Source organism: Vulpes lagopus, chromosome 5 (assembly GCF_018345385.1).
Source record: "Vulpes lagopus strain Blue_001 chromosome 5, ASM1834538v1, whole genome shotgun sequence".
Lineage (NCBI taxonomy): Eukaryota > Metazoa > Chordata > Mammalia > Carnivora > Canidae > Vulpes > Vulpes lagopus.
Window position 1 is genome coordinate 12300168 of NC_054828.1, and position 20675 is coordinate 12320842.

At 37.3% G+C, this 20675-nt stretch overlaps 1 protein-coding gene across 16 annotated transcripts in view; it reads left to right on the top strand.

Moving 5' to 3' along the window:
- The window catches only part of RBFOX2 (RNA binding fox-1 homolog 2), a 277497-nt gene that overhangs the window by 243621 nt on the left and 13201 nt on the right, over positions 1 to 20675 (top strand). For 5 of the 16 annotated variants that reach the window (XM_041755049.1, XM_041755050.1, XM_041755061.1 and 2 more), the window contains 6 exons: positions 5761 to 5853; positions 8658 to 8718; positions 12011 to 12064; positions 12184 to 12276; positions 13359 to 13503; positions 20145 to 20187. In XM_041755049.1, coding sequence (XP_041610983.1) covers positions 5761 to 5853; positions 8658 to 8718; positions 12011 to 12064; positions 12184 to 12276; positions 13359 to 13503; positions 20145 to 20187 — 489 coding nt within the window. Of the gene's footprint in view, positions 1 to 5760; positions 5854 to 8657; positions 8719 to 12010; positions 12065 to 12183; positions 12277 to 13358; positions 13504 to 13994; positions 14101 to 17202; positions 17243 to 20144; positions 20188 to 20675 lie in introns of all 16 variants that reach the window. The other 11 variants (XM_041755052.1, XM_041755054.1, XM_041755051.1 and 8 more) reach the window with 7 other exon arrangements.

The window sequence follows — 20675 nt, forward strand, 5'->3', positions numbered from 1 at the left end:
CCTCCAAACCATTATAAAAGAGAAACATGTTTTTTAATGACCAGACCAAAAAAAGCATAAATAGTTCATTAATGAACATAGTCACTAATACTCTCATGTATTCCCTTCCAGTATTTTTTCAAACATAGACTCAAACAGAATTCTAAATAATGGTTACCTAGTTCAACCTGACTTCACAGTTCTCTGCTAAATACTTTTAGTGACTAAAAACTCATTGCTTTTCAAAATCTTTTTTAAGTTCTTATTTAAATTCCAGGTAGTTTATATACAGTGTAATATTAATTTCAGGTGTAAAATTTAGTGATTCAGCACTCACCTACAATTGCCTTGTGCTCATCACAAGTGCCCTCCTTGACCCCATCACCAATTTCCCCCATACCCCCAACACTTCCCCTCTGGTGACCAGCAGTTTGTTCTTGAGAATTAGGTCTCTGTTCCTTGATTTGCCCCTCTTGCTCTTTTTCCCTTTTGCTCATTTGTTTTGTTTCCTTAAATTCCACATATGAGTGAAATCATATGGTATTTGTCTTTCTCTGACTCAGACTTCCCACCATTCTGTTCACTATCACCCAGCCCTATAACAATTTGTGATAATTATCACATATAATTATCGTATTAAGAAATGTATACATTCTAATTTTTATATTTTCCGTAAAGTTTTGTCAACCTACTTTTGGTGTGGTGGTTGCTCTCTGGGACATGTATCATAAATACTGAATGTGAAAAAAATAAAAATAAAAAATACTGAATGTGTAGGAGTTCTTCACGTCTTCAGACAGTGCCAACTGTTAAAGTTCACTAAAGGACCACAGACTAAAGTATAGCAACCATTACTGAGATTTCTACCAAGTTTTTATTACTTGTTTTCTCATTACTCTCACAGGTGGATATCTGGAATGATGGGGATCTGAATTTGGGTTAGCCTTCAGTTTAGGCTGGAGTCAGGGAAGATAAAGTCCCTAACCCCATCCTCAGATACAAGTAATGTGCTGTAATTTCTTGCCTGTTTCCCTGGATTTTGATTTCATGCAAAGGGAAATTATTTATTTCTTTCAAAATATGGTCAAAAAACTGTCTTTGAAATTGCACTAACTAGGCCTTTGCTTTTCAGTAAAATTCGATAGGTAATAAATGCTGAGTTGAAATGTTTCTCATTATACTTAAAACTGAATTAACAGTGCATGTATTTTCAAAGGGCTTAATTTATTATTTTTTTTTTTACCATCTTATGGGTTTTAGTTTTATTTTTCTTTTATTTATTTTTTAATTTCTGTGTTCTGGCCATACCCAGGAGAACGTCCGCTTTTGATTTCTCCCTTAAAAGTTACATGGTAAATTTTCTTTCTCATTCTTCTGAGATGGAAAAACTCAAAGATTATACAAATTTAAGAATATTTTTTACAATGCTCATTCTATTGCTTGTTATTTATTGCAGTCTGAGGCCAGACTAAAAAGGTGGCAGTTATTCGGCTCCTAGTCCCTTAATGATAAACGGGTGTTAAGACAGGTGGTAAAATGTTTGTCACCCTTGGTAGAAGTTTTGACCACAGTCATAATCCTGATAGATGCACCATTCCTCAGTTTTCACAAGACTGCTAAGATGGCGTTAAAGCCCTAATGTAACACTGGCATATTTAAATTACTGTCACAGAAGGAGTTTGGGAACTGAGAGCTGTAGTTTACAGTATAAAGCATATAGACATGCATTGTTCAGTACAGTGGCCATATTGAGCACTTGAAATGTGGCAAGTCTAAATTCAGATGTGCTTTGAGTGTAAGATACACACCGATTTCAAAGACATAGCAGAAAAAAGGGATATTAAACATCTCATTAATGTTTTTATATTGATGCCATGTTGATAGTATGTTGCCTATACTTTATTTTAAACAAAATACACTTGAAATTACTTTCATATATTTTTACTTTTTTAATGTGGCTAGTAGAATATTTAAAATTATATATGTGGCTTGTATTATACTTCTGTCAGGTATAGACAAACCAACATCTTTTTTTTTATTATAAAAATATAAAAGTACTTTTTATTTATCTGTTTTTTATCTTCTAAAATACCTGAAATGTTTACTCTTACTAAGAATTTGAGATTAAATCTTGGTTTGACTTTGTAGCTCTTCTAACTGGTTATTTTGTTTTCATGACTGATACATTATATAACCATTTTGAAGCTCTTCTAAGGATAAAGTGTTAGGTTTAGACATAATTTTATTAAATTTTTTTTCAAAGCAAGAGACCCAAATGACCAAACTTAATGTGAATTAGATTTCCAAGAAAGGACATTAAAACATAATTTCATGTAAGCATATTTTCCTATTATAACTTTTCAAGCCTCGATAATCTGTGAATATCCTTAGCTCAATTCCTGGCACATTTTTGAAGTGCTAAATTTTATTGAAGAAATGGTACATCAAACTTTTTTTCAAGCTTTATTTGAGTTAATATTCTTGAAACCAAATTGTAGTTAAGTTGATGGAAAATCTAAAGGTTCAACAGGAGAGGAAAGTTTCAAAGAACAGGACTCTAAAAATGCTGGCTGCACTTCTCAACTTTCTAATCACAGACTTCTGAGAGAGGTATGTGTTAATTTCCTATTGCCTCTGAACAAACCATCATAAAGTAGGTGGCTAAAAAACACAGAGATTTATTATCATATAGTTCTGAAGGTCAGAAGTCCAAAATGGGTCTCTCTAAACTAAAATCAAAGTATTTCAGGGCTGCATTCTTTTAGATGGCTCTAAGGGATAATCCACTCCTTGTCTTTTCCACCTTCTAGAGGTGGCCCACATTCCTTGACCTTCCATCTTCAAAAGCCCAAAATGGCCGGTCCTGTCTTTCTCAGGCTACTGCATTCTGATTCATACTCTCCTGTTTCCCTCTTTAACTTATAAGCACCTCTGTGATTACATTGGGCTCACCTGGATAATCCAGGATAATCTCCCTATCGCAAGATCATTAATTTAAGCACATCTGCAAAATCCCTTTTACCAGGTAAGGTAGTAACATTCACAGGCTCCAAGGATTAGGACGTGGACAACTTTGGGGGGCCCTTATTCTGCCTGCCACCAAGTCTGTTTATCTTCAAAGGAAAGAAGGAAATCCTGCTTACCTCTGTTTCATAGCAGGAAGTCCCAAAGTATCAGCAAGATCTTCCTCCTTCACCCTAGGTAAAGTTGTCTGTGAAGACTGCTTCATTTTGTATCTTTGGTGTCTTGATTAGCATTTCCTTTAGAATATAAGCACATCTGCTGGCTATGAAATGTCAATGCTTATGACACCACCCTGCATTCTTTTGCATGCAGTTACTACGTCACAGATGCTCTGTCAGCACATTACAGAGCAGAAGCTCACAGAACACATTTAGCAATTAGGTTTGAAAAAGAAAACTAGAAGGATTTTGGGACTGATGCAGTTAATAGAATACCGAACTTAGGTTTCAAAGCTTAATTTCTAATTTTCTTACCATTAGCTGTGGAAAGAAGCCACCTGGAAGGAAAAATGCTTTGTTGGTTCCTGGTGTTTCACCTCAGTTTGACTCACTTTCTTCATCTTAAAAATGAAAACAACAGATTTATCCTTTCTACTTCATGGTTGTATTTAAAAGACAAGTGTGTGAGTGTGAGGATATACAGATTTAGTCAGTCAAAATGCTAGTACTAAAAACCTCAAGCCTTAGTTTCCACATAATCTGTTATCCAGCCACTGACATCATTTGTTAATTTAACCCAAGACATATAATGTATGAGGCAGTGAGAATCTGTTGGAATTCAGTTTGTAATACTTCTACAGTGTGATATAAAAACTCATTGCTGTCTGTGACCTTTCTTGAAAGGTTTACTTAACTTTTCTGTTGGAGGAATCTCCAGGATTGGAGAGCTGGCTTCCTGTCTTCAGCAGATGCTAGTGTAGATAATAAATGATGTCATTAATTAGTAACTTGAGATAGGATACCTCTAGTTGTCAATGAAGCTGTAACATATTGGTGTTAAAATTTGTTTCTGAAAATATGTTTCCATTGACATTTTCAACATACTTAACTTTGTAAGAAAAGTAACTAAAATGACCTGTACTCGTCCACCTCAAGCAGTGTACATTTAATATTTTCTGTCAGCTTAGCATTGAACTTTCTAGAGTTATTTGTGGTGATATCCAGATTACAGGTAGAGATAATCCATTGGGATCCTCCATGGCCCGCCATCCAACCATACTATCATGTAGAATGCAAAGTAATCAGATCCTTCAAAATGATGGCGTTGCTTTTCTAAAATCTTACTGAGCAATGCACACTGTTGGCCATCTCAGTTAAGAACACATTTTGTATATATATGGAAGGACTCGTGGAGGGCAGCGAAGCAGAACTTCAGTAAAAATAAATAGCAAAGGGTTCCAGGTTATCTTACAGTGGAATGTTCAAAGAATGAATGCTAGAGGGACAGTAAGCTATTGAGAAATGAGGACTTTCCCAGAAAATCTTAAGAATTTACTAGTCTACACATGTAAATAGCTTGAAAGAATGTTACAGTTGCAGAGTGGAAAAGAGGACAAAGCGCCTAAGTTGGAACTGATCTAATGCTTGATGAAATAGTCATATAAATATGTAGTAAGTCCTGCCGCTTTTGACATTGATGGTTTGGTTATGACCAAGACCATATTTTCAGATGAATGTGAATACAGGAGTAAGTGGGTTAACTCCCTGCTCTCTGTTTTGTCCACTTAATGAATTAAAGTTCTATATGATTTATTTGTATACAGTGAGCAAATAAATTACTTCTAACTCAGAGTAGCAACTTATTTTATGGCATTCTTTTTGTGTTGAACAGTGTACAACTGATGTGACTAACATAGATCTCATTTGCACTGCCTTTTGATTATTCCTTTTTTCCCCTTCTATATGGAAAATTACTAATACATTTAGTAGCAGATGTAGGCTTCAACAAATGTGTAATTTAGGCAAATTTGGATAAGCTATTTTCTGGAATTCAGCTAAACCTATTTTTACTCTGAGTACCAGTCTGGTTGTTTAAAATTCATTGAAGAAAAGGCATAATTGCCAACTCCTTAGTGATATTTTCATTAGCTTAGATGAAGATGGGTGCTCTCTTCCATACCTCATACCTACAGAATTGTAGATCAAGGCTATGTTTTAAATTATTCTCTTCCCAGAGGAATTGTGGTGATACAGGCAAACAGGCAAAGTGGAGCTAAAATGATGAGATCTAAAAACCTCCTTATACAGTGATTGCACCTAAATGGAAGGCTACATGTAGAAGTTACTGGGGAATGACGGATTTAATTCAGTATTTTTTAGAATTACATAAAGGAACAGTAAATTAACAGGATGAATTGAAAGAGAAAGAGCATCTAAAAAATGTTCAGATTCTTGGTGGAAGAATTTGACCCGAGTAACTCTGTACCTTAATTTTGGTCTGGCCTCACATGCTTTATGTTTTATTTTATTATAGTTATTGTTGTTGATTACATTATCATTGTTGTTGTTGCTATTATTATTATTATTATTATTATTACTACTACTACTACTACTACTACTGCAGTTCTATATTCTGTTATTGGATTTAATTTCCCTTTACCAAATATGCATGGACCAAAAATGTGACTTTGGGAGAGTATTACTGAGTCGTTGCTGATGTCAGTTTCATACTGTGATATTTTTTTTCTCTGTTTACCAAGAGATCAGTATTTCAATATAACGATGTGCATGTTTTCCCCCCTTCTCCCGCTGCATGCAGGGATTCGGGTTCGTAACTTTCGAGAATAGTGCTGATGCAGACAGGGCCAGGGAGAAATTACACGGCACCGTGGTAGAGGGCCGTAAAATCGAGGTGCATGTCTTCAATAATTCAACTTCTGGTTTATATTTTTATTTCTCTTTTTGTGTATTCCCTCACTTATTTCACATCTGGAGCCCTGTCTTGTGTGTGTGTCTGCACACACACATTACGTGTGTGTATGTCTCTGTGTCCTTCACATTCTTGCACTAAAATGTGTAAACGTAACACTTCTGTCCTCCCCTCATTTTTTGGATGTTGGGGGGGGTTCATTTTGATTTACTTGTGTGCGTGTACATGTGTATTTGTTTCTCATTTACTTTTTTCCTCCAAAATGTTCATCCTTCTGCTCTCTTGATTTTTTTCCTTTGCTTCAGTTTGCGAGACTCCGTATGAATACCTGTGATCAGGCCAAAATAAAACTAACTTTATGAATGTCTAAAAACTATCCAGTGTGTGACATTGTGTCCTGTAATGACTCAAGGAGCCAGCCAATATATCCTCTCTCTTAGGTGGCCAGTTCGCCTCCATGGGCGTGTGATAAGCAAGGAGTACAAGACTGCAGAGGTGGTGGGGAGGGAAAAAAAGAACCCAAAACTCATGGAGTTTTTAAATACATTTACAATCAAGGATTTCCACAGTTGATGGATAAAATCCTCAGACAGAGGGCTCAACGACAGCCTCATGGGGTTATTCAACCCTTTTTAATAACGCAGTGAAGGTTAACTGGCTCCTTTCCCCTTTCCCAGTTTTTAAAAGTATGAACTATAAAAGCCACCATTTTGAGTAAGATGTCTGCATATTTTGCTTTTTCCCTCCCTTTCCGATGGTTTAGCATTTAGGGCCCTTCACTTGACTCACTCTTTCCATGGTAACTATACACAATGCTGGCGATGGTGCCCGTTGGCGGTAAGTGAAACAAAGCACTAGAGAAGAAGCTTTTTCAATTGTTAATTACAAAACAATTAAATAAGAAAGAAAAAGTCCATCTGCCATCTCACATTAACACTACGAAATGTGATTTGACTTGTTCCTCTTCCTTTTCCTTTCCCCCTTTTATTTTCAATGCTGTTGAGTAATGCCGCCTGGACTTTGGATGTACATATTGTTTGTAGCAGTCTGAGCTGTTTGATTACTGACATCATGGTGATTTTTTTCCCCTTGCACATCTTACTCAGAGTTACTGAACTCCAAGTTTGGCTGGTTTTATTAATGCACTTCCTGCCCCTACTTCCTTTCCCCTTCCCCAGACCTCTGTCTGTAGCTCTCACTGTTCTTTCCTTGACCTTGACAGCTCTTCGCTGCCCGTGACACCCATTTCTCTTTGCGTTTTCCCCTTCCTTCTTGCTCTCTTCCCCCCAAGTTCTGTTCCCACTCTATTCCCTCTGTCTCTCCCACCCCTTCTCTCTGTTACTTGCGGCTATTGGTCTCTTGCTGACTGGTGGTTTCTGATTGGTTCTGGCCATTTTTCCTTTTAGCGCTTGGGTGCATTCTGCTCTAGCGGCTAGCGTAAGCTCTGACCCCATTCTAATCCTTGTCTATGAGAACCTCGCTCTTCACTTTCTCCCTTCTTTCCAAAACTGATTGTTTTTTCTTTCTTTTATTTGTGTGTGTGTGTTTTAACTGCATGCTCTCAGTCTCATCATTGTTGTATCCCATTCTTTCTTTTTAAATGTGAAATGTTTTATACTATTTGATGGGTCAAACTAGAGTAAATGGAGTTTCTTTTCCCTTACAAAGGAAAGTTCCCACTCTGCAAATCCTAAAAGACTTATTGAGACTTTTTTTTGGCCCCAGTTCCACCTAAAATTGGTCTTTCCATAACACAAATTTATCATCACCATACAAATTTAACTTTAATGTGAATTCCCAGAGGCAAGACATTTATATTTGATATGTTTCGGTAATTTAAAAAACTGGTCTGTTCTCCGACCTGACGAAACGGTGTACAGCCAGGTTCTATGGTGATGCTGCACCCTCCTTGCAAGAGCTTTAGGCTGGTTCTGACACTGGGCTGCAGTCTTCTGGCTTTGAGGCTCCATTCATCTTTTTGTCATCAGCGCCATCCTTGTAACATCTACTTACCCTAGCACTGAGAATGCTCTAAATTCTGCACTTCTGTAATGAGGGTGGAGAGAACCATAAAACAAAAGAAACTGAAGCTTCATTTTTTTCAGTTAATGCCTCATTTAAAGGCCTTCTGAAAACCTATTCTTAAATGGATAGACCACATAGTCTAGAAAATTCAGAATGGTCCTCAAGATGGTCAACATGGGATTCTAAGCTCTGGTCTTTTGGGTTTTTTGGGTTTTGTTTTTTTTTTTTTTTTTTTTTTTTTTTTACCTAACAGACAGTAAAATCTTACAGTCCTCAACAATTCTGAACATTAGTACAGGTGAAATCCATAGATTTATTTTCTTGCCTTCCTATAAATCTATTTCCTAACCCATGTGGCAAGCCTCTTTTATTAATGAACTTCAAAGTTCGTTTGCAAACAGAGCTGTTTCAAATTTATTTCTTCTGTGTTTTCCATAATTCAGAGACTTCTCTGTTTTAAGAGATCTCCAAAAGAACTTACGAATATATCTTTCCTTTGGAGTACTTATTGGTAAAATAGCCCGAGTTTTCCATTTGGAGACCAAGAAACTGCATTTTACTCTTGTTAGCCTCATTTTATAAACACTTTAATTAAAATACTATATATCACTATTTTATATTGCTATATTAATTATTTAAATTAATGTTCTCTGAAATTTACATTTTATTGAACTGAGTGCTGTGTTACCAGATGAGCAACTCCAGGTTCCCTAATGTGGTCTATTTTCTCCCTACCCCTTCCTTTTTCTTTGTATTTTTAGGTGAATAATGCTACAGCACGTGTAATGACCAATAAGAAGATGGTCACACCATATGCAAATGGTAAGAGGTTACAAATCATTTTCAGAAAGATGTCACTTACTCTTGTATTAATCTGTGGACTTTTGGTAATCATCAAAGAATCTTTTGATTTCAGTCTTATGGCAGTTTAATTTAGATTGAAGTATTTTCTTTACTAGGAGAGTTTTTTTACCGTTAACTTTTTTCTTAGAATTAAGCTAAGTTTTTCAGTAATTCAACTGTTATGGTCTCCATAAAGTTCCTCATACACAGTGCAAACACGTCATTTGAGGTTACCTATCAACCCAGTGGGGTCCCACTGGGGCACCCTCATTTTTAACTGCTGTAGTTCTTTGTGGTAGGATAGGCTTCTCCATAATACATGCCCACCAATGCTTACTTTTAGTACTGAGCCCTCCCTGCTCCTGAGCATGAATGGAATAATTCTTGACCTCTTGCTCTACTTTTAAAGGTAGGCTCTAGAGTTAACAGCCATAATGCACATGGTTTTCTATCTTCTATTCCATGATTACATGTTACATGGTGGGTTTCATAAATATTTCTCATTGAAAAAGAAACCTTGTGAATATTGTGCCTAACAAAAGCAGAACCTTTACATCACTTGTCAGTTTAATCCAGACTCATTTATCTAAATGAGGTAGAATTTACTTTGAGGGCAGCCCCGGTGGCCCAGTGGTTTAGCACCGCCTTCAGCCCAGGGTGTGATCCTGGAGACCCAGGATCGAGTCCTGCGTCAGGCTCCCTGCATGGAGCCTGCTTCTCCCTCTGCCTGTGTCTTTGCCCCCCCCCCCCCTCTCTCTCATGAATAAATATAAATAGTTTTTTCAAAAAAATTTACTTTGAATCTGCAGTGCAGCAGTGGTTTTGCCAGCTGTGTTCTGCAGGGCCTCTAGGGGAAGGGTGGAAAGGAAATCCATGGGTTGGGTCTTGAGGCCTGCAGCAACTCCTGTGTCCTATATATTGGGGCTCTGCATGAAATTTTATCTAGAATCAAATGGGATATTTTCTGCTTTTTAAACGTTTGAATCTACTGCTAGATGAGTATTGTATTTGCTGGTAATGTCCTAAAATCAAGTATAAGTATCTTAGTATATTCCATGATGTCTTCAATAGATAGATTTAGCCCAGCTTCTCAAACAGATGGTACAAATCAGCATAATTTGCATTTATCAGCATAATTTACATTTTGCCTACCCATTTATCAATGGTCTGTCTTGTGATACCACTGCCTCCCCCTTTACCTCTTGTTTTTTTTTTTCAATGCCCATAACAAAAACAAGTTTCTGCAATTTTGATAATAACTCATGTAAACAAAATAGGAAGGAGAGGCAAAGTTACATTTCCTTTAGATCCAGGGAGAATGCTGTGGTAGAAAGAGTTACTGACTAGAATTGAGAAGACAGAAATTCTACTTCTAGATTTGACTCATTTTACTCTGTCATTGGACCAATTTTTTTAACCTGATTCTGTTTTCATCTCTATTAATTGGTGATCACAGAATTTTAGCACCTGAAGCCTCTATAGAAGTCATCAAAATCCAGCCCTCTCTTAGCTTATTATTTAGGAAATTAAGCCCAAAGAAGTATAGTACTTATTCATTGTCCCAGATGTGGTACCTATCTTACCTCTCCCTTTGGGTTTTGTGAAGGTCAAAATACATTGTAAATTTGTACAAAACCAAACATACAAAAAAAAAAAAAAAACGTACTCAAAGTATTATTGACAGCATACCATTATATACCATTATTAAAATATGTAATATACTTAAGGGAATGCTTAAGTAATGGTGCCATTTGCAGGAAGAAAAAAGTCATTTTTTAAAATATTATTCTAAATTAATACTCAAGCCTAACCAAGCCAAACTTGAGAGACCAACAGCTGCTTGTGGTTTAAAGCTTCTGAAAAGAGTGTGCTAGATGCTTTCTAGTGAATTCTCAGCGGTTTAGTTTACAATGGTTGGAATTACTTGATTTGTCTGACATTGTAGAACATTTGTGTTCTTACAACTCCAGTAACATTTGAACTGAGGTATTTGCCCAATTTTTATGTAAAATCATTTGTTCACCATCTATGAGCACATAAAATAATGAACGGGGGTTAGATTGGTTCAGGATAAATGAGTTTTCTCTTGAATACTGTCTCCAGTCTTTCAGAAAAATAATGGAGCATGTTTGCTTATTTGTGTAAAATTCAATAAAAGTCTATTGATTAAAGTTTTCATATGAAATTCTACTCCTTGGGGATCCCTGGGTGGCTCGGCAGTTTAGCGCCTGCCTTTGGGTCAGGGCATGATCCTCGAGTGCTGGGATCGAGTCCCACGTCAGGCTCCCTGCATGGAGCCTGCTTCTCTTTCTGCCTGTGTCTCTGCCTTTCTCTGTGTCTTTCATGAATAAATAAATAAAATCTTTAAAGAAAAAAAAAAATTCTACTACTTAACTATCAGTGGGCAGTAGTACATTTTTCTCTTTTAACGTCTGCTATATTTCTATAAATATAAAAAAGGAGGATGAAGAAATAAAGTTGACATCAAACCTAATGTTTGCAAGTACTTAAAGTTTATAAATGCTTAGGTTGGTACTCAACAGCAGTCTAGTATCCTTTAGCTAAAAAAACTGATTAAGTATGTTTATTCCCACTTAAAATCCCAAGAAATGCATGAAATTGGGGATGTACCTTGAATTTTATTACTGAGTGTCTCTTCTTGTTCACTTGGCTGTGGTTAACTGCACCGAAATTCCATTGGTAAATCCCAAAGAAAGGGGATTTTCACTTACCCAGATTTCCATCAGTATGGTATCATTGAACAGAGTCAAAGATCAGCTCAAATTTAAATTCAGAGGATACCTTTATAAAGCAGTGAGAGTAGTAAACAGTGTGAAGATGATGAATAAGAAAGTGCATCACAGTGTGGTGTAGAATGACATATATTCTGCCTTTCTCATTTTTCTAAAAACAAAGAATTTTTTTTTTCAAAGAATATGTTCTAAGCAGTTCTATGAGAGAGACGAAACCAGAGCCCAGGATTTACTTTTATTTCTTACATTTCTTTGTCCTTCTCTTTCCTCCCACCCAGTTTTTCTCCTCCCCATTTGCCCCTATACCTGCAACCCCCCCCCCCCCCTTATTATCCCTTCACTGTGCTTGTTCTGCCTAAAGATGCTCAGGAGTGGAAGTGACCCATCAGCTGGCGTCCACAGAGAAGATAGTTTTGGGTGGAGCTAAATGCAGGGATATCTGGAGCCAGCTTTCACATGCCCTCATCACACCTTTTCCTCATGGAGTCTTAAATGCTCTGTCCTCTCTTCCATTGCAGGTTGGAAATTAAGCCCCGTAGTTGGAGCTGTATATGGCCCTGAGTTATATGCAGGTAGTATTTCATTAATTTTTCCATTTGGCCTATTAACCATGACAACATCTGTTGGTTTTCGGTCTACTATTCCTTTGTAATCTTTTTGCATTTTTTTTAATTTTTTTAAATGCAATCAGCATCCAGCTTTCAAGCAGACGTGTCCCTAGGCAATGATGCAGCAGTGCCCCTATCAGGAAGAGGGGGTATTAACACTTACATTCCTTTAATCAGTAAGTAGCCTATGTTGGCCTGGCATGGATTTTGACTGTTGTGAGTAAACAGTGATGTGTCCTAGTCTTTTTCTTCTTCCCCAAGTATAATATATAACTGAGGAGGAGGCCTTCTCAAGAGAGTTAAATGCTGTCACAGTGTCCCGTCCTGCTTAACCTGTGTAAGAATCTTTCTGACCAGATACTGAGATTGCCACAAAGCATAAATAGTTGGAAAAGGTCAAGGGGATTGAGGACATGTGTAGAACATTTTAGTCTGCACTTGATATTAAAACCAAAGAAATAGGTACTTGTGGAATATAACATGCATGTTCTCTGCAGGTCAGCTTTGGGCTTTTTAGTAGAGTATCATTTAGAAGCGCCTCCAGCATTAATGATTATTCTCCCTCTGTTGATACCTCTGAAGTCATTCTGACCTGAGCCATTTTGCTCTAGCAAGGTATAATTAAAAAGAGTTCAGTGAACATGGAATAAATGTCTCTGTGTGCTTTCCAGAGGATAGCATATTTAAAATAGACCTTTAGAAACTTTCTGCCTCTCTAAAGGCCACAGGATTACAAGGGAGAAGTCGTTTTCCTCTCCCCTAACATTTCTGGATTAAAACATTTTAAATAAAAGAATAAAATGGACTAATAAAATATCTAAAGATTATTGTATGCCTTGGAGGTTGGCACCACATACAAACACAAAAGACTGCTCTTATGAAGAATAATTATTAAATGCACATAACATGTGAAAATAAGATTAATAATTGGCCAGTTAATTAATATCAAGCAATTTAAACTGCCTGCAGAAATTAAAAGTCTTGTCTCTTACTACGGCAGTAGTCCTCAGAGCTTCTTAACCTCTTTCTCACCAGCTTGCATTGTAAAGGCCAGAATTGTGAAGGAGCAGAGTAAACTCACTCAAGATTGGATGATGAACGGAGCATGCATCATTAGTTTTTGCATATTGGGTCTCAATTTCTTTCTCAGAAAAGATGTGATGATAATCTCTTTCAACCTTTCCTGGAATTGGTTCAAAGCAAGTTGTGATTGTACCCCTGCTATTGAATTCAAGTTGACATTCCTGTCATATTTTGGGTCTCCCTTTAGTTCCTGGCTTCCCTTACCCGACTGCAGCCACCACGGCAGCCGCTTTCAGAGGAGCCCATCTGAGGGGCAGAGGGCGGACGGTATATGGTGCAGTCCGAGCGGTACCTCCAACAGCCATTCCCGCCTATCCAGGGTAAGCACTAGATTCCAAAATAAGCAGCTGGACAGAAAAGAATACCATGGCCCTATCACAACTTCTGGGACGTTGCCGTGCCACATTGTAGAGATTCTATGAATATTTGTAAATTAATGGATCAGATGGCAAGAATCAAAATATACCATCATCAGAATGTACAAAATATCGATTTGTTATATAAATCTTCATTTTGGCCACCTTAAGCCCTCGTGGTAGTGGCTTAAGACAGCAGCCAGAACTGTCTTGTGTTTACTAGCAGTGTGTTGGCATGGAGTTCACTCAGCATCGCACGAATATGGATTAACACTACTGCAGAGAACAAAATAGGAACTCAAGACTGTAGTATGAGACTGCATCTGCTGTGCTCACCCCCTTATCACCGCCCTGTGTTGGGGCTGAGGCTACCACATCGCCCTCCCTTTTGGTTTCACTGCCTGGGTGGTGAGCAGCAGAGCTAGCTACCCACAATGGATTTGCTTTCTTTGTAGGAAACGGATTAAAAGAGGTTAATTCAAAGATGAACCAAGTCCAATTGAATCCAGGGAGAAAGGGAGAAGTAGGAAGAATTAAACTACAGTTGGCTTCTGAATGATGGTAAAACAACTAATGTAGCTGAGCATCCTTCACCCTTTGATTTTTGTATGGAGGGTGTCTCATGCAGTGGAATGATTCCATAGCAACAAATAAATCCTTTGCTATTGAATGGGGGAGAAGGAGTGAAGATAAGCAGGTTTTGTTTTTAGTTGTTTCTCAGGATCAGCCTAAAATGTATATATATATATTTTTCTTTTTTATAAAGAGTGGACTTCAGTAAGTTAGTTGTACCGAGGACTTTCTTTCTTCAAAGATGTGACATCCGTGTTCTTCATCTTTTCTCTGCCTATGACAGGTTTTTGTCCATATTCTTCCTGAGGAATAAACGTAGCGGCAGAGGAGCCTATTCATTCCTACTTAGTTAAAACACAAAGGGAAAGAGCCTCCTTTGTATGTCCTTTTCTGACAACAAAATTGGCTTTGAGGTATACTAACTTAGCATTCATTTCTAGACCAAGTGGACATGCCATTAGGGGTCCTCCGTTACATAGATTTAAGCATTTTTATTAGACAAGTGTGCATGTTGAAATGGACAGACTCCAAAAACCGCTGGAAGGGAACTGCTTTAGAAATAAACTTTTGTTTGCAATTTATAGATGTTTAAATCCCATGCATTCCATCATCTCCATCTTCTGCCATTACTTGCTTTTAATTTTATTCTTTCTTCTCTCAACTTGACCTTTGACCTTCAACCTCTGACATCTCTTTAAAGAAGTGAATAAAGATGCAGTATTACTTCATCAAGAAACACTCAAGTAAAACATAAAAGCAAACCTTTTGGAAGTTCTGCACACCAGGAAAATTGTTCATGAAGCGCCTTCCATTTCAATCCAAGAGAGTTAACCGTCATGCTTGCAAAGCGATACCACTCACCAGAAACATGGGACTTCTTTATTTTGTAATTTTCCTGAGTTACTTTACAAAAACGGTTGGATTTGTTCCTACTCGATATAGCTCATTTCAGTATATTGGCCAAACTTGAGAACCCATTCTCTGTGTCAGGATTGTGTTCGCTCAAAGATATTTTATGTCTAACCATACCAGTCTCTGCATTACATTGAACACTGATTTCCCATGTTTTCTTTTTTATTAACTAAACCACCAGTTTATATGGAAGATGGCAAGGAATAAGTCCAGTATTATATGGGGAATGGCCTAAAATTGCTTTTAAGCTTAGTAAACTAATTTCATCATTAATCATTGTGCTCTAGCCTCCTTGTGGCATTTGATACAGGGAATATTAGAATTCTTCTAGAATTTAGGTGAATATTCCCACTGAGTGATACAGTTTAGGGTAAACTTGATTCATGTTTTTAATGCCACTATCCCTCTCTGTAGAAGAGATGTTTGTAAATTTTACCTGTATCCCCTACTGAAATAGTCGAAAGTTAATTAATCACCACTTGGCTTCAGTGCTTTCCATTCTGTCAGCTTTCTCATTATGAACAGGTGCCTTTTTTTACTAAAATGTAGTTGAGTAGCAGATTACTTTCTAATAATCAAGCTTTAACTGCAATTGGAAACTATGAAAATGGATAGAATGTAGTAGCAAAATGAGCATCACAGATGAGTTTAGTCTGCCTATTGTGTAATACAAAGGCACGGCATATTTGGGGCATTGCACAGTATGACCATCCTACCCTGTAAACCCAACAAAATGTCATTGTAAGTAGAATTCGGAAACCTTCCAGCTACCTGCAAAAAATAAATTATTTCATATTCAAGTTAAAAATATGATTTAAAGACCTCACTTACTAGTTTATTTATTACAACAGAGAAGATAGTGGTTAAATTTTCCAGCTTGTTTAGTTGAATAAACAATAAACATATCCAAATCTTGATTTAACAAATATGAAGTAGAAAGTCTTATCTTTTATCTCTACTGCTGTTCCATGTCTTTTGGTCCCAAAGTAATGTTTTGGGGAAGTCTGTATGCACAAAAATACCTCAAAAGGTTTGAAATCTTTGATTATAATAGCTTAGTTTTGCCCAGGATTAAAAAAAACAAAAACAAATTCATGTATTTTGTTTGATACAAATTCATTTTTCTAAACAGGAAAATAAACCCTTCTATTGCTAATCAGCTACTTTTTCAGTTTGATCCTTTTAATAAATAAAACAGGATGATCCTTGGTCATGCCCAGAATGTCAGTTATCAATTCTATTTTTTAGAGTTCCATGAATGCACTTATGGTCAAAAAAGAACCCTTAAAATCTTCCAGTTCCTCCTTCCCACTCTGGATTATATTGTTACTATCTGGGATCCCCACTGCACCTTTCAATTCTTGGACCTTGGACCAATCACCTTAACCTTTAGCTCATTATCTCTGCTTGTGAAAGCAATGCATTGTGGGTATTTTTGGTTGTGTTTTTTTTTTAATTACATTTCTCTGTTTACTTTGGTCAGAATTGATTGACTTGTTTTTCTGAGGTGTTGCATTGGTTCTTAAAATGCTGAATAATAATACTTTGCATGCTTGTGTGATCAGCCAAATCTTATCGCATGTCTAATGTGCAGGGTAAAAAAGCAGGTGATGTATGGATATCAGAAAAAATGTGCATACTTCTAGGAACGTGAAAACAAAATACTAAACATAATTTTGAAACATCCTCTATATACAGGTCCTGCCCTCATTCTTTAGGTTCTTTTTTTTTTCACGTTAGACCCCTCCCTTCATGCTTCTTCCCACCCCATACACACGCAGTCATTTTGAAATTTATTCCTAGGGCAAGCTTTTTTTAAAAACAAAACAAACAACTCGGGTAGGAAATTTGATGTTTCTAATCCAGCAGCCTTTCAATGGTTCTGTTAGGCCCTCTGGGAGTGCTTTTTATGGTTTTAATCTTCCTATAATTCCCAAGTATCCAGGTATTCACTCCAGTTTTGCGCTCCTCTGCCTCCTCGCATGTCCTGGAGCTGTGTAATGTGCGTGTGCACTTTCACGTTTCTCTCACTGACGCTCTGTGGCCCCCAGCCCCGGTTATGTATTCATACATCACCTGCCTGTGTAGAGCGCATGTGCATGCTGCCGTCCTCAATAACCGGAATGTGTTTCTGTTCTTTTGTTTTTTTGTTTTTGTTTTTGTGTGGATTTTCTGCAGTGTGGTTTACCAGGACGGATTTTACGGTGCTGACCTCTATGTAAGTACACATACCGGGGCCTTCTCGACCCCATTCCCTGACAAGCCAGCCTTTTTTTTCTGTTTCTTTGGTTTGGTTTGTTTTTTTTTTGTTTTTGTTTTTGTTTTTTTACATATAATTTGTTTAATTTTTATTTTCTTTTTCCTTGTGGATATATATATATATATATTTATATATTTAAGAATGCAAGCATGCTTCTCTGCCACTGCGCTTGACCCTGGGTGCAAAAACTAAGCCTTTGGGTTTCCTGATCATTGCTAGAGTCAGTCTACTGGACATATTCTTTTCCCTTCCCTATACCCACAGATGTTCTATGTACGAGTGATTTATTTGCGAGATGATCAGCAGGTTTAAAGTCTTTTATTACTGTCGTGTCATGTGCATACATAAATAACAGGATAGTTATATTAGCTTAAACCAGCTCTCTCTCTCCTTTTTGCTTTTCTTCTCATTTCATATCCCTCTTTAGATCATTGGAGCTTTGAGTTATGTAGATGGCTGTAAGCTTTCTAAACTGTGTTTTCCTATTTTACATATTTTGAGAAAGCATTACCCTGTGAAAGAGAAGGGAGGAGCTGATGCCCATGAAGAGTGGGGATAATGAGAGGAAACCAAACAAGTGCTTTAGGCCTTGCTTTATCCGAAGGTCCACAGCTGGCGGGTCTCTTCTTAAGAGCCATCTGGAGGGAAGCAAGTGGCATAAGTAGCAACCTAGACTCTTCTTACAAACATTTGACGATCACACAGGATTTGTTGAGTCTACCAACTATGGTAACATCATTATTATTATCCATTATTAAAACTGTTTTGTAGCTAAGTTCTGTGATTGGTTTGTCACATATTTAACATGCGGACAAAGTGATCTAACTGACAAGAATCCAAAAGTTTTTGAGCTTTGAAATCTTTGATAAGACCTTTCCACATGATCTGTTTCTGAATACAAGCTTAGTCAAACCGCACAAATCATTAAGAAACAATTTCTTAAGAAAAACTTGTCAGCATGCAATTATTCCTTGGGCATAGGTTAAAAAATGTCCAGAAATGCTTTCTCCACCCTTATTTCCCCCAATCAGTAAGTGTATACCTTTGTAGTGACCTGTTTCCACAGATTTCTGCCAGAGATTCTCTGGCATTGAGAAAACTGTAATGCACTTTCAGAATGTACTTAGAGGTTGTGTGTGTTGCAGGAAGTAGAGATAAGATAGAGCAGTCCCCTGAGATAATATAGGTGACTGGACACACCTATCCTATTTAGAGTAGACCTGCAAAGTTTGCCTTTGTTTAACAAATGCTTAAAGGAATCCTAGCCATGAATTAGTCCAACCCTCTCACTTCCTATATATATATATTTCTTAGATTGTGACTCTCCCGGATTATTAATCGTCATTTTTTATAGCCAAGCACAAAACTCAGCTAATCCATATTTCATTACCTCTCTCAGTGCTTTAATTAAAATCCACATCTTTGCTCAGATGGTTTTCAAGAAGCAATGAAAGATACCTTTTTTCTTGTGGTCACAGTAAAACTTGAGGGTTGGGGAAATATTCTTACTTTTATACCAAATGACATTTTTCTAGATATATGTATTTGCATATGATCTTAGCGTGTACATTCTCCCACATACATTAGTATCTGTATTCTCATGATACTCATCTTTATGTTATTTAAATTGTTTCCCTGAAATCTGATCAATTAGAACATGCTTTTTCATTGGAATTATTTCTTAAGTCAAAGGCTCGGGTTTTTTTCTCTCTCTAATCTTTTGGGAATTTTTTTTTTTAAGTATGATTTACTTCTACCTTATTTATTAGATTTGCCTACTTCCACCTTGTATAAAGGAACCAACCAAATATTTGCTTATAGTGCTTTCATTTCTTTAGTTCACAATATAGATTTTATTAAGAGAGAAATGATTTTTCTGTACTTAGAAAATACTCTTGAAAAAAAAATTTTTAATCTACACTTTATGAAACTAGTCAGAAATAATTTAGTAACCTTACTGAAATATTGTTTGACCAGTGGTGACTTCTTAACAAGAAGAATTAATCATAATGTTATTATCATTTCTTAGTTCCTATCTTAAACCAGTCACTTGGAGGGAAAATTCAGTCACCAGGGCTACAATAGTATCTGACCCTGCTAAGGAAAAACAAGACTAGACTACACACTGAGGTAGCTGTTGAGTGAAGGCTCATGTAACAACAGCTTGGAGAACTTTATATTCCTGCTTCCAGATGTGAGGTAGCAAGGGACACACACACACACACACACTCTGTGTTTCCTTGAGTTTGTTCTGCTTCTTTCTGTACATTTCCCTGCCTGTGGAAATCTGTCTGTACACTGAATCCTTGTTTCCTCGGAAATAATAGATTAGCAATAGGAAGAGTGGAGGGTTTATCCGGTACTTGGAGCACACTGAATCAGAGCTTGAAGAAACATGAGGGAAAAGAGTTTAAGCTGCCTATTTTGTTTTAATTTACACCAATTTAGGCTATTAATTGTGGAGATTTTTTAAAATCCCTTCCCTGTTCTGTTGTTAGTCCGTAATCCCTGCTAGCCATTTGCTTCCTTTCTGTTTCTTTTGTGGCACGTTCCTCTCTGGAGAACAGATCTAGCAATTGTGCCTGCAGTTTGTAAAGAGACTCCAGTGAGAAGCCCTGAGGATAGCAGATAGATGTGTGTCCTCCCCGCCCCTCTTTTTCTTGACCAGTAGAAAAGACGTACTTCGCCCTAATTCACTTTTTAAAGGGATAACAAACTACTCCTGATTCTTATCCTGTGAAAAGCATGCTTGCATCCAAAGGAAAGAAAAGGCTGGTGGGCCCCTTAGCGGGCTTTTTGTATGATTGTTTTCCTTCCACAGCTGTGTTTTTTGAACTGCTCTTCCTGTGTTCTGTTATAGAATAGTCTTACAGGAACCAATCATTAGCGCTAAAATACCTCAGGTAGGAGTGCCAGTGTGACCTGCCAATCAATCAGATTGTGGATTGCAGTGAAAAAATTGAATTATACTAACCATTCCAGCTCCACGTTAGAGATGGGAACAGAGGCTTTTTTGGACAACCGAGACTTGTGAGCGTGTGATCTAAGCCCTGCTACCTCAGCAGCGCACAGTCAAGTTCTATACGTGATGGCACCTCCTCCAAAATTAAGTGCTCCTGTCCCATTGCTGCTGTCCACACCAGGCACGTGCTATGCACTGTCCCATCACTGCCACCTCTTTTAATTTGTCAATCACATTTATCCATGGTATTTAAAATGGGCTTTTATACTTGGAGATCTTAGCAGGTGGGGACATTTTCTCTCCACTGTGAAAGAAATGAGGAAAGGGAGGAAATCAAGTCTGTGCACACAAAACTCCTGAAACCCCGAATGGGCCCCCAGGTGAGACTGTAGTAGTGATTGGACTGTGCTGTTACCTAAGTTTGAAGTT